Source organism: Drosophila mojavensis, unplaced genomic scaffold (genome assembly GCF_018153725.1).
Source record: "Drosophila mojavensis isolate 15081-1352.22 unplaced genomic scaffold, ASM1815372v1 contig_16, whole genome shotgun sequence".
NCBI lineage: Eukaryota > Metazoa > Arthropoda > Insecta > Diptera > Drosophilidae > Drosophila > Drosophila mojavensis.
In genome coordinates, this window is record NW_025318693.1 from 10,870,808 (window position 1) to 10,886,114 (window position 15,307).

Consider the following 15,307-nt stretch of genomic DNA (forward strand, 5'->3'; position numbering starts at 1 on the left):
TATATAATGTAGATATATAATGTAGATATCAATCAAGTTAAGTTTTAGTTGCTGTTATTGCTTAGCTCTGATTAGATAACTGATATAAATACACTTTTCCTGTCTGTTTAATCCACATTGAGTTTTCGTTGTTGCTTTTATTGATATTTTAATTTATAAACGTGACTAAAACTTTGCTTTCCACTCATTTAATCAAGGATGTAATAAAGTTCAATTGTATTGAAGCTAACATTAATTTTATAATCATCAAAGATTGTTATCTGCTGGAAATCTTATAATCATCTCTCGAACTCTTGCCTGAATTGTTCTTAATGTAATTGAAATGGTGGCAGACAAAAGCCATTTGGGCATAGACATTGCAATGAAGCGCCAATTGTATTCCATTTGCCTGCTCCGCCGTCCAACAGAGCAAACAAACAAACAAACAAACAAGCAAACAAATAAACAAACTGGGCGTGTGGCAATCAAATTAATTTAGTTTATGCATTTTGCTCACCCGTTGACGAGTCTAGGGTCGACTACACTATATAAGAATGAGTGTTTGTGCCTGTGGCAGCGAGCACAGTGTAAGGCGTATTTAATATGCATTACATTGCCATGGGAAAAGTCCCAACTGATGTTAACGGCCCGACAATAACTCCGCCTATTAGGACATTGTCAAAGCCAAATGGCAAATGGCTAATATGTATAGACTATTTGCAATTAATCAATAAACACAAATAACAACAACAGTAACAACAACAAGAACAGCAATGAGCATAGCAATTGCGTTGAGTCACCAATTGCTCTGACAGCAAGAATTCGCCATGTCATGGTGTCAACACGAACATTACACATACGCCACATGGGCCAGCCAAAATTTTCAACCACCTAGCCGAGGTGCAAACTTATTGCCGAGCTGCTTAAGACCACAAAGCCACCGCCAGTCCACAATCACAGCTGCGGCTACACACAGCCAGCGCCCACATGCTGTTGGGCTCATGTATGTGCACGACGCGTCGTGCTCTGCTGTTCACCTCTAAATAGCAACGTCATTAACACGTCACGTGTCATTTCATAAAAACAAAAACAAACAAGTGAAAGGGCCAAAGTCGTATATATAGCCAGCCGAGAGCTACTCCTTAAATAGCTGCAAGCAGCTGAAACTTTATTATAAATACACAAAATACACAAACAAAGCTGTGTGAATAATGCTTCATTAAGCAGATTTTTAAATGGTCTCTAATTTTTGTGTATTTGATATTAAACACAAAAGAGATTAAGTCAAAATGTTTTCTATTCTCTCCATTCATTCTTGATTAACAAGAGGAAACAAAATTCAATTTTATATTATCATATCATGATCAAGATTGCAGCTAAATGAAATACTTATAATCCAATTTGTATATATATGCATATATATGTATATATAGGCAGACAGCCATAACAATATACGACAAATCAAGCATTTGCATTTGTCTTTTACATTTCTTGGCTAATGGCTAATTTGTTATACCACTTTTATTAATTTTTATGGCCAGCGCTAACAAAAGCAAGTAACGTATGAAAGCAGCAGTTTTTTTTTTTTTTTTTTTTTTTTTTTTGTGTTGTGTGTGTTTTTGGGTCATTACGTGTTGGCTGCCCAAATTGGTCAAAAGCATTGACGCTTGTCAACCTGCCGAGCACACAGTTAACGCATTTAGCGTTTAGCTTTCCGCACAATCCTGTTTTTGTCTATCGACAGCTTTGCCACATGTTTGTGGTCGTTGTAAGATTGCTTTACCATGGCCTGGCATTGACATGTAATTAGTTTTACAGCAGTGTAACTTGAAGCAATCGAGTCGAAGACTCAAGAACCTTGAGTGAATTATATGGAAACCGCTGTAAAGCGTTCACTACCCATACAATAATTGGTTTTTACTTCTTAATTAAGTTTTCGAGATAAAGAAAATAACTAGACAATGCCTAAAAACATCACCTAAAGGTGTTTAACGCCCTTCAAGCTTTATAAAGCTAGATAGATCAAATTTATGGAATATTATTTGGTTTTTCAATATTCATTGATCACATCACATATATTTTTTTTAGAGAACCAAAATGAATTTAATTTGAGTTTAGTGATTCATACTAAGGTGAATAAACTTTTGCACAAACAATGAAGATGAGACGTGTCTGAAAGCGTTGAATAAATACTTCAAAAAATTTTTTATAACTGTTAAAATTGACAAAATGATTATAAATTTGATTACACGTCTACAAATGTAAAATATTAAATTTCAGTTATACTCAATTTATCTGTATTTATAAATATATTTCAATATTACTTTCAAATTGAAAAAATTTCAACATTTTTATTTAACATAGGTCTCGCAAAGGAAATTTCAGTTAAAATAAAATTGCCAAATTGCTTATCACATTCCAACCCACACATGTCAAATCCTGCGCAGCCCACACACGAAACAACAACAACATCCACATTCCGTATCCTGCACATCAAATAGCTGCTTCATGACATCGATTTAATATGCCCATCAATTCTATAGGTTGCCGTCAATTCATAAATACGAAACCGGCGCCTGAAGCTCAATAAAAAAGAAGAAGAAGAAGAGAAAAAAAGAACGGCCAACAAGAATTAACGGTAAACCAACGCCTGGCCAACAAGTCAAAACCATATTATGTAGCGCGCTCAAATAGCCAAAACAACAACAACAACAGCAACAACAACAATGACAAACAAAGTGTGAAGAAAGGCAAAATCGAAAACAACGTCACGCACTTAAAAAGCTAAAGATACCAAAGCAAGTCAAAGACCACAGCGACATCAAAGCACATGCACAGGTATCTGATGGATACAAGCGATGGACAGCCGCTAAGATACACGTATTTTCAGAGCTGAGCTTGGCACACAAACACATGCATGTATATCGCTCTCTATAACTGTGTGTCTGTGTGTGTGTGTGTGTGTGTTTGTGTCTATCGTAGCTAGATAAAATACCTACAGATACATATACCACCAACGAGCAGGCAACAACAATATGTTAGAACGAAAAGAAAAATTGTATCTACATCTTATTTGTTTTGCTTTACTGCGATGGCAGCAAATGGAACTGTGCAGGGAGAGTGGAGAGTAGTAAGTGGTGTACATGGGGAGGGGTGGCGAGGCGGTAGGAGTGTGGGCAGGATGGGAGCAGCAGAGACTATGGGGTCACACGAGCGCGCATTTCTTCACAATTTACGTCGCCAACATCGTCATCGACGTTACTCTCGCTGTTGTTGTTGTTGTTGTTGTTGTTGCCGTTGTACTTGGGCTATCTGTATCTAAATGCGTGCATGTATAACTGCTTGTGTGCGGCGCTATATTGACGTATCTGTGTGCTCCGAAAGACGTGCCAGCAGCTAACAACAGCAACAACAGCAACAGCAACAATATTCGTAACAACAACAGCCAAACATCATTTACACGCGTGCTCTTTCTCACACGCACGTTGTTTATACTAAAAGCGGATGGTGCAAGGGAGCGCGGCTCTTAGTGTGAGTGTGCGTCTGTGTCTGTGTGTGTGTGTGTGGGCGGGCATCTGTGAGATACTCACTAAATATTTGCGGATAAATGGTGAAAATTTTGACTGCTTTTTATGCACTGCACAAATATGAATAAATTTTATGGTTGGACACTTTTTTTTTGCTTTTTGATTTGTTTTATTTGTGTAAGGCTTTGGGGCTTAAGCACTTAAGCACTTTTTATGGTTTGTTTTGGACACTTTTTATGTATTTGCACTTGCATTTGCACTGGCACCTGCACCTGCACCTGCAGTTGCACCTGCACTTTCACTAGCAATCGCGCGCGCCTTTTAGACCAATCAATTCATTAATTTGTTTTATCAAATTTGATGTGACAATCCCCGACACTCGACCGCACACAAACAACAAATACCTAAATAACTTTATTGCTCAAATAAAACCGACGACGAGGAAATGTTGGCGGCAGGCGAGACGAGTTGATACGAGGCATTCATTGCGACCCCGGCACGTACGTAAGACTAGTCGCGGCGAAATCGCACAAAACATTTTTATATCTCTACAATATCCTCGTCGATGTCCTCGTTGTACTTCGCGTAGCAATCGTCGCCGTTGTCGACATCGTCATCGTTATCGCCGTCGTCGTCGTCGTTGTTGTTGCTTCGCGCGCGCCGCAAAGAATGAGAAGAAAAACTCAGCGCGCGACTCAAGCTGAAAAACAACAAGAGCGCAAAAAAATCATAAATACGAGAGCGAACTGAGAGAGCGACTCGGCGAGCGAACAAACGAAACACACACACACACAAACACACACAAAATGAAGAAGAAAGAAGAAAAATCGAAACGAAACTAAACGTCAGCGATGCGGGCAGCGGACGGCGGACTGAGGACTACGAACTAAGGTGGGAGGGCAAACGTGTGTGGTGCACCAAACACGTAAAATCACTTAGTACCTCGAAAGAGCGAAACACAACACAAGAGCACAAAACCAGAGCACCAACTACAATAACAGCATTTGTGATGACCGAGCAGCGTTGCCAGATTGAATTAACATTCATATAATAAAAGAAAAGAATTTACTAACAACTGCTACCAATAACAGGTGGTAGCTCTATTTTGCATACAAAATAACCTTTTATGAATTAAGAGCATTTCAATTCATTTAATTTTTGACATTTTCTTTGACTTACGTGACGACAATTTAAATTGAGTGTAGGGCATCACAATGTACAATTTTTAATTGCTAATGTTCACATTTATTTACCTAAAAAGAGAAAATGCAAATCAGTTGATAGTTTTTTTTTTTTTATGTTAACAATTAACAATTTGATGGCAGTAGTAGAAATTAAATAGGTGTTAATAAATCATATATATATATCTCATATGTTGATTGCTTATTTTCATAAGCAATAGTTCATTAATATACACACTCTAATTGGCATCAAGCTCTAAATGCTTTATTCCACTAATTTGATCCAATAGATTTAGCTGCAAATTGAATGTTCAGAAAAACTTTTCCGCTTTCTTTTCATAAGCCCTAAAGCCGTCGGAAACTGCGAACAATGCAAGTTCACGACTTCATAAATCAAAAATTTCACGCTGCCAACAAAAACAAAAATCTGGCAGCATTCCGAAGCACACTCACAAAATATGTCAAAAGTTAAAAGTAATCGTGTAAGTAGCCCAGGCAAAGACATCAAATAGACGCTCACACACACACACACACACACACACGCGCGCACACATAGTCAAAGAAAACAACAAAGGGAAAGTTAACATGGAACTTGACGTTGCCGACGCAGCTTAATTTTCATGATTTTTCCATTAACTAGAAACAAATAGACATTAAGCTCTTGTAGCCGACTTTGCTGTCATGCAGCGCCATCTATCGGCCAACAATCGGCAACGGGGAATAAAGGTTGCCCAAAATACAAGCACGTGAATTTCGAAACGTTGTAGTAGTAAGGGTAATAATACGATAATATGGAATAGCTAAAAGCGAGAGCGCTCAAGTGTTTATGAAGAGAGACCGCGCTCTCTCTCTCCGCAATATATATAGATTTCTCTCTACCTCTCTTCGTGTTTAAATAAGAAGAGAGCGAGCTCAGGCGCAGCAACACCACCACCACCAAACATAGAGAAAGGATACAACAAAAAAACAACCCTCGATAAAACATAAGCGAATAATACATGAATCAAAATATGTATGGATATGGTTTGTTATAAAAATGGGGCACACAAATTAAAAGAGTGCGACGCAAAGGAGGGGCAAAGGCAGACGAAAGGGCATAGACCAAAGGAAAGTGTAGACACCAAAACCGAAATCTATAAACTTGAGGAGGCAGTTTCACGAATTTATGCCCCATACTGCTTACACCTAAATTGCCTGAGGTAGAGGCGTGAAATGTGGTGAGGGAATTACAGCTGCAACGTCTGTTTGTAATTTGCATTCAGCTAACAGCTAAACAACAGCTCGAACAAATCATAAAGGAAAAGTGTTAAATAAACATGCACAAATAAACAGGGAGAAACCACTTTGGTATCTTATTGAAAACCTGTTAGTGCATCTCTGAAACGCCACAGACCCATTGCCTCGATCTTCAACCTCAATTAGTTTGCTTGCTCTCCTTATTTTAGGGTTTTTTATGTGCGTGTGTGTGAGTGACTTTCTGTGTGTGTGTGTGTTGTGTAAGAGATCAAGAATCAGACGGAATTCTCGTTTAAACGTTCGACTGCTGTGTAAATATTTCAACGTAATTCAATCAAAACACAATTAACACATTTGCATGAGTTTGTATGTGTGTGTGTGTGTGTGTGTGTTTGTGTATATATTTCGAATGCACAACGTATCTCTCTCACAAGATAAACTATCACAGCAAAGTCAATAAAACAGACAGCATGAGATGGCACAAATGTAACAGCGGACAGACAAAATACACACCTTGATTTTATGTCTGGTTGTTGAAGTCGTTACAGATTCGTTTGCCTACGAGATACACATGTATCTTAATAGATGTATCTTGAACATTGACAATAAAAGGAGCCAACACAGAACACATCAAAAGACAGCTCACAAAGCGATGCCGAACGAATTGTTGACATCCACCACAGTCAACTTCATCCTTGCGGTTGTTGCTGCGACACGAAAAAACAAAAAACACCCAAGCGATGACAAACAAAATGAAAAGCATAAATAATTAATTGCTGTGCGTGTGTGTATACTGCCAGCCGCATAGCGTTGCCATCATTTTTTATGGTTTTGACACTGGTTACACAGCGCGTATACGCAACGTCGAGCGCGCGGCTTATCAAGCAGCAGACAAGCGCAGGCAGTAGATGAGCAAACAAACAGATTGACAAGGCCACAGTTTAGTTATTGAGTGCGCTATGCAACGAAGTTTAATTAATATTCAAACATCTGGCAACGCAAAGCGATCCATGGACAACCAACCAGAAGAGCTTTCAGCGCGAGTATCAGCGATCATGTCCTGATCTCGCTTGTTATTTATGCACACACACACACACACATATACACTTTTACAGCAGAAGCAGCACAGATAATGGTCAATAATAACAGAATCCAAAACAAAAATGTCGATAAAACATACGGTAAAAGCCAACAACGTAAACCACTAAAGTCATGCAAGCAGCAAACGAAAACAACAACAAAATCCAAGCAAATGCAGCACCAGAGCGAGACACAAAAACAGCCACAACAATAACAACAATGAGAACAAGCAATACAAATACAACTTTTGCTCTCGCCGCTCTCATTCCAGTGCCGTTTGACTCCTTCTCGTCCAGCGGAATGCAAATGCGAAAGGCATGCAAACAATGAAACAACAACAAAATGGCGTTTAATTTCGCTCTTTGGGGCTACTGTTGCTGTTGTTGTTGTAATTTTCGTTTTGATTTTATTTTTATTGGTGGCTGCCGTTGTTATTCTGTGCAGTCAATGACTAAACGTTTAGCGGCGACATTTTTACAGACACGCACGTGCATATGTGTGTGTGTGTCTGTGTATGCGTGTGTGCATGTTCTGCATTTGATGCACTCGAATTGAGCTGCCAATGGCCAAAGGTAGACTGCCCAATTGTTGAAATCAGTACAAAGCCACAATTTCGGCATCAGTTTTAGTTCCACTCATTCAGTTCAAGCAAATGCTGCCCATAAAATTTTACTGCGCGCTGAATCCACAATTTTCGCCACTAATAAGCGCAGTGGCATAAAGGTATTTAAAGAGCCGGGACTCGATGTCCAGTTAGCTTTTACTATCGCATGTCCATTGTTACATTCAGCTATGTGAATGTGTTCGATTTTCACGATTTCGAAATGAAAACTGCTTATTTTTCTCATTTATCAACAGGTCGCCAGGTAATCCAAAAATGTTTATGCCTCTGAGTAAATTTATTATTCAAATCGAAAAGAGAAAGTTTAACTCATGGAACGTAAGAAACTAATAAAGTTGATATTAATTTGGGAACTACAACTACATTATTATAGCTCAATTAAGACTCTCATTATATCTAGCTTCGGCACAACAACAACAGCAAGATGATAATCACTTTTTTTTTTAATGTGGCTTGCCCATGGCAATTAATGCAAAACTTGCATTAAATCACATCACAAACGACGCCCAATAAAAAAGATTCGTGCCGATTTGCTTTAATGAATTTGAACTGAAATTGCTGTGAAATTAAGATTTCCTACTTGAGCGCAATTAAAATTAACTTCAATAGAGGCCAAAGTGAACAGAGGAGATGAGACGACCGAAGCTAAGCTGACCGAAAGATGAAGGACTCCAGGCCCGCACACTCTGTCAGTGGCACTGGCAGCTGCTGCTCCAGCCCCAGCCCCAGCCCCAGCTGAGAGGCAACGTCAGCGGCAGACGGCAGTCAATTTGTGCGACTAATTGGCATACATACATCACATCAGGGACCAGGCGACTGTGTGCGCTTAAAACCCAATAAGAACTGTTATTCGTGCTTAAAACAGACTGACCAGCGTTCATTTATGTGGCATGCCGCATGCAACACATACTATTTACGAGTAGTGCACCCTCAACGGGCAGATTATTGGAACTTATTAAAAATATACATAGATCGAAAATGTAATTATCAACATAAATAATAATCAAAATAAATTAAAATACATGTAAAAAAGGAATAAACTAATTTATGTAACTATGATGTATGAAGAATTTAATTATGTAAAATTTAAGATATGTCAAAGATTAAGATTTAAGATGTGTCTATATAGTTTTTTCTTTGCTTTCGAATTCAATAAATATTCTAGCAAGATTAAAAAGCTAAGCAATTCAATTTCACTTCCTGTTTTAAAGTAAATTTATTGTAAATTTCACATATATTTTGAAACTTCTGCACACTAAAATTATTTGAGTTGCGAAACCATATTCCATATGATATTAAAAAGTACAAAGTATATCTCTATGATGTACTCATCGTCTGACATCAAAGCGAAAACTTTTCCCTCCACCGCTTGTTCTAATTAATGCATTTTTTTATCGGCTTTATGGATTCTCTATCCGCAGCAACATTAATTAAATCCTCTGTGGGCCTGCCCAACGACCGCCTCATTCCAACTTATTGTCACCTTTCAGTAGCGAATGTCTACTGTTTGGTCTGTCTGACCGTCTGCCTCTCTGTCTGCACTGCTCTGAATACTTGAGCTGAATTGAATTGGAGCTGCGATGAGCAGTGCACAATAAGCAACTACATATCAGGAATAAATATGCACATGTGACCACCACACAATAAGTAAATACAACAACAACAACAACAATGGCAAAAGTATTGACAACGTATTTACATTGAGATTCATATTGTGCCGGTTGGCATTTCTCTTGCAATTTTATGAGACGACAGAGATTCTCTATATATATATATATATATGTATATATATATATATATATAAATTAATATTGAGTGTACGCAGAGCAAATATACTTTGAACTTTGGCAAAGTTGTTGTGTGAATGCGTATTAATTGCATCTTCCCACGTGTATGTATGTATGTAACATTTGTATGTATGCAAGTCAGAGATATGAATTGCAGACAGACAAAGGTAAGCACAAATATTGCTAGATTGATAAAGTTAACTCACAAATGAAGACTGTAGAAATATAATATATATACATATGTAACAGATGTGCTTGTTATAATTGTTCGAGAAATTACAAAAGGCTTCAATGATTTATAAACTCCAATTCAAATTTCGTTTCTTGTAATTAACAAACATAAAAATATTATGCAACATCAAAGGCATTGACAACAAAGATTCAAATTTCAAAGGATATCTGAACAGAGCATAGGCATAACAACAACAGCATATTTGAATGAGTTGCTGGCTTACATTCTCACCAAGTTTTTAATTAATTTCGTTGCATTATGCAAACAGAAAACTCCGACAGAATGATGGAGAATGAAGACTCTGTCGCATTCCCTTTGACCGCCCAACGAGACGAGCAAATGCGCTTCAGCGATTTTAATATAGTTTATTGCGAAATTTTCCTTTAATATTTGCTCATCAATGTGCATAATAATGAAATGCGTCAAATAGCTGTAAATGCGCGGCGACATGTGCATTTGAAATGAACACCAAAAATATAATAATTACTATAATCTGTTTTAATTATTACTTTTGCTTGCCAATGATTGTTAAACTAAAGCCGTTGCAGTCAATTCCAGCTGTTTAAATAGTTGTCTAAAATGTTCTTTGCTTCATATTTACTAACTAAACAACTGTCAAATATTAAAAGTCTTCAAGTGCTAAAATTGTGTCACTTTTAAAACAGCAGAGAAAAAAAAAAAAAAACGCAAAATAAAAACGTCTGTCTCGCCTGCCACGCCCTTTTTCTAGATGAGATGGCAAAATTACAGCTGCGACTCACGTACTCAGCATTCGAATGCAATTAACGTTTTGAGAGTTTGTTTTAATGTTATTTATTTATGTTATTTATATGCGGGCCTGCTTTATGGTGTGTCATTACACAGATATACATATACACACATGTATATATACTAACAGATACAGAGACAGACACAAATCGGCTGAAGAACCGTTTAAAAGCGTAACATGGCGCACCTGCAGTGCAATAAACACTTGACTCAAGCAGTAACAACAACAATAACAACAAGAGCCACCACCAACCTAACCTGGTGCCATCTTTGTTTGTCTCTTTACAGATGTGTGTGTGTGTGTGTGTGTGTGTGTGTTTTGTGTGTATTTAATGGCGTCATCAATGAAGGCGGCTACCAGAAAAACAGCATAGCCAACATTTTGTACGTCTGTTTTGATTATGTTGATTGCAACAAATGTTGTTGTTGCTGCTGCTACTGGTTTCGTTGTTGTTGTTGTTGTTGTTGTTGTACATTGCAAACACTGAGAAGCGTGCTCGCCTCGCTGGGCTCACGTACATGTCGGGCATTTCGTCGTTGTCAGTCAAACGTTTATTTGCACTTGACATTAGCAAAGTCATAATAAAAATTTCCCGCAAGTGGCACGCACAAACAACAGCAGCAACAACAACAACAATGGCAGCTCGCTAACTGCCAGCTCGCTGTGTACATTGATGCCAATGTGATAAAAAAGTGCTACGAAGCACTAAAACACAGATTAAGTAAAATAAAACAATCTATATTTATTAAAAGAAAAAAAAAACCATATATTTTATTTTATTTCTCTTTAATTCATTACCTGTATAAATAAATCAAATTAAATACCAAATTTAAATTGAAATATTTTAATTGCAATTTTTCAACATTCCAACTTGTTATATTAAATGAAATTAATTTGAATTGCGTTACTAATATCAACAATATAGATAAACAGTGAAATAAAATTGCCATTTAATTTAGATGCGCATTTTATATGATTTGGTATTTACTCATGTCTAGCTCAGTGTGCAGTGTGTCGCAGCTTCAACAAATTGCTGGCCCGGTCTTCGAAAGTACTTCAAAACTGAGGGGCCACAAAACGGTAAAATTGTCATTTACAAAGCAACGCGTAGAGGTAACAAGCCAAGCAACCAAACAGCCAACCAACCAACCAACTAACCAGCCGACCAGACCAACCAACGCGGCCGCTTCCCTTTCCCTGGCGCACGTGAGAGTCAACGAACTGGAACTCGGATTTGCCGGCTCTGACTCTCAACGGTTGGCGTCTGGCGTCTGGCCTGCCCCCTGCTGGCCCCCCGTCTATGTGCACATGATGGCAACAAAAAGGGTTCCGCTTTTGCTGCCAAATTACATGCACAACAGGTTCAGTTCAAACGGTAATGCTCAACAACAACAACAACAGCAGCAACAGCAGCAGCAGCAACATCTCACCCGAGCGACTACTGTCCGTTCACATTTTAGGCCACATGCTGAAGCTAATTTGTTATTGTTGCACAATTTACAATGGTCAATGGGTAAAATGGGCAACTGCCACAGTAAACGGCAACGGCAACGGCAACAGTCATAAAGGCGCTCCAACATAATCAACTTGAATGGCAACAAAACTCGTAAAGTGTCGTCTGTATAGCCAATTGATTTCCTTTTCGACTGCGCAGCAAAGAGGGTAAAACAGAGCCAACAGCATATGATTGTGTATTGGATCGGAATTTTATGGCCACACACCCTGCAATCTGTGTAAGTTGACAGTATTGATAGCCCATCAGGATAAGATCTGAAATTGGAGCAGGGCATCAAGAATGAAATTTGATAAGCAAAGTTTATGAATTTCAATTGAATTTGATGGACTCAAGCTGTGAGCAAGCTTATCAAATGAGATTGAATATTGATTTACCTGTCTTTAAATCTTTGTAAAGTAATCTTTATCTATGACCCTTCCGCACTCCCCTTCCCTTAATTGGCAAATCATCAGCGTTTCAGCACATTCGCGACTAAAATCCTTCCTATTAGCGCGATTCGAACTGACGCAAAGTTTTTAAACTTTTATGGGAAATGGTGTTCAGTGCTTCGACGATTTACTTTGAAATGTGCACGTTGTGGGTGCCCTGGCTTGGCCTGATCTAACCTGGCTGCCTACGTGCGTTGCATGTCAAGTACGTGTCCTGGCCACGACCATCCTTGGCACCCTCTGTTTGGATGGTTGGGCTTGTCGTCTAACCCTCTAGTAGCTGTTGTTGTTTGTCATAGAATATTTTTATTTTTCATTCGATTTGCGTCTCTAATAATAGCAGCAGCAAATGCTCCGAAAGACAGAGAGAGAGTGAGTGAGAGAGAGAGAGAGAGAGAGAGAGAGAGAGAGAGAGAGAGAGCCGAACTGAGCTCAGCTGACCTGGCTTGCTCAAGGGGTCACCCTTTCAGCGACCATTCCACCCAAGCGCTCAATTCATTTTTCAAATTCACTGCACACATCAAAGCCAGACGAAAACACAATGGGGGTTTGCTGCAGGGTTTGGCTGTGACGGGTTCACAACTTGGCCAGCCAGCTAGCTTGGCCCCATCTGAACACGTCAGCCATGTAATTAGATTGTCACACTGTCAAGTGCTTCATTCATTCACTCGACCGTTGTCATTATGTTCGGCCAACTGAATTGTCCGATTCGTTTCTGCTCTCTCGCTCCGACGACGAATTAACAAACACACACACACAACACATTTACATTTTTTTTTCTTTTACCCATTTATTTATTAAATATGCACACATTATATTTTTGTATAAATTGCACTTATCAAATTGACATGAAAAGGGGTAAAAAAAAGGGGATAAATGGGGTTGCAGTAGAGTGAATAAATTGAAATTATATATGGAAGCTAACTTGATAAGCAATCGTCTAGTAGTAATTTCCTATCATCAACTTTGGCATATACATTTTGGGTTTTTGGTAATTCAAAACTGTGTGGGAAAACAAATATTTGCCACGCTCCACGCTCAATGCTAATGCTAATGAAAATGCAGCCAACGCCAGTGCCAATGCACTCAGCCGTTATATTTGGCTAAATATAGATATTAAACATGTAAATAATTGCCTTGTTGACAAAGGGTTGCCAGCTCAGAAAAAAGAGATGATTGAGCAGATATATATAAGTTTTTCTATTAGTTCTATGTATTATCAATTGAGGTTATTGATTAGATTGATTGTAGAAATACATTGCCAAAGATGAAATATGAGAACAGGAAAAAAATCATAGATAATATAAATAAAAAAATAAAAATAAAAAAAATAAAAACAAAATTTTATTAATTAAAAAAAAAATTTTTTTAGAAATATTTTTTATTTATTTTAAAAATATTGAAGTATTTAAAAATATTTTTATTAAGAACTGTAGAGATTACTTTGAGCAATAACCACAAATAGACTACGCAAACTCAAAATTGTGTAAAGCTCTGGCTGCTGCATTCCCTAAAATAAATAAAAAGAACTCACCAAATTTCACAACAAATATTTACTTATTCAAATAGTCAATTCGCCCACTTAAGATGTATGTCAAGCGCTTTCAGAATTTGTTTTGTCTGTTTAAAGACGCCAAGCTCAATAGTAGAGCTCAAAATAAAAAGCAATCCCAAGATGAATTTAAGTAAAAGTAACTGCAATTTATCTGAAGACCAAATAGTCAATCAATTATATCAAAAGATTATTCAATCGTTAGTCGACCTAAAGTTCTATTGAACCAAAGAGATGAAGAGAGCTCTATTAAACTAAGGCATAAGCAAAATATAATATATAATAAACAAATAAATAAAAACAAAAAAATAATAATATAAAATAAATAATATAACCAGATTTCACACTTGAAATCGATTCAGGATATATAAAAAATGTAAGCAAAGCCATTCTAAAACAAATCTTTGAGATCTAATTTAAAATACAAGTTCGAATATGACAATGACTGCGTAAATATATAAATTAGCTAGAAAGAAATTCAAATTCGAAATGATTTAACATTCTTTGCGTAGCACAGATGCCAGCACAGATAGAGCAAATAAATGGACAGCATCCAATTAAAAAACCCCAAGCATTATCTATGGCATACGTATTGTATAGATGTATTTATATGGGCGTCTTCTCACGTTCCGCCTCTTTGCTGGCTGTCAACGCATCATTCAGAATATTTTCTACACACTAGACGTTGGCTATCTAGGGGAAGGTCAACGTTTTCTTAATATTTAACATATATATCTCGAAAATTCGCAATGTGAAAAGCAATTGTCACCCAACTTGGCTCAGTTCAATCTGTAAATCTCAGGCGTCATTTTTGGCGCTGCGCTAAAAATGAATAATTGAAATTATAATAACAATAACAATAATAAGTAGTATAAACAATTTGCTTTCTCAGCTGATTGTAATATTTTTTATTATTTGCATTCACATATTTATTTATTTATTTAATGCGAATATGGCGAATCGAGACAAATAATAACCGAATATTTGTAAATTGTAATGTAACAAAAAAAAATTGTTTTTTTTTTAAATTACTATTACTATTACACTCTATAAGAGATCAAAAATTACATTATAAACAATTAGCTTGAAATATGCAAAGTTTATTCTGAATTGCTAATGATAATAAAAACCCTTCAATATACAAACGTATATCAATAATATAAAATTAAAGAGTATAAACGTTTTATTATACTGCTAAAAAAAAAAAAAGAAAAGAAATAAAAATTAAAATAACTTTGTGATTTCAGCCAAATATAAAAGTAACAAAAGCAATTAATTGTTGAGACTTGTGCGCGTGGGTATCTAATATTGTGGAATTTGTTATTGTAGTTGTTGTCGCTTTTGTTTACTTATTTGTTAGCTTGTGATTCTTTGGCTGATGCTCTCGCATTTTTGCAG

At 37.1% G+C, this 15,307-nt stretch overlaps 1 protein-coding gene across 2 annotated transcripts in view; it reads right to left on the reverse strand.

The window, feature by feature from the left end:
- The window catches only part of LOC6572737 (pneumococcal serine-rich repeat protein), a 53,263-nt gene that overhangs the window by 21,243 nt on the left and 16,713 nt on the right, over positions 1-15,307 (reverse strand). The window contains exon 1 of one of the 2 annotated variants that reach the window (XM_032728067.2): positions 4,686-4,718. The exons of the other annotated variant lie outside the window; for it this stretch is intronic. Coding sequence (XP_032583958.1) covers positions 4,686-4,716 — 31 coding nt within the window. The 5' untranslated portion in view covers positions 4,717-4,718. Of the gene's footprint in view, positions 1-4,685; positions 4,719-15,307 lie in introns of those variants that run through there. 2 annotated transcript variants of the gene reach the window in all.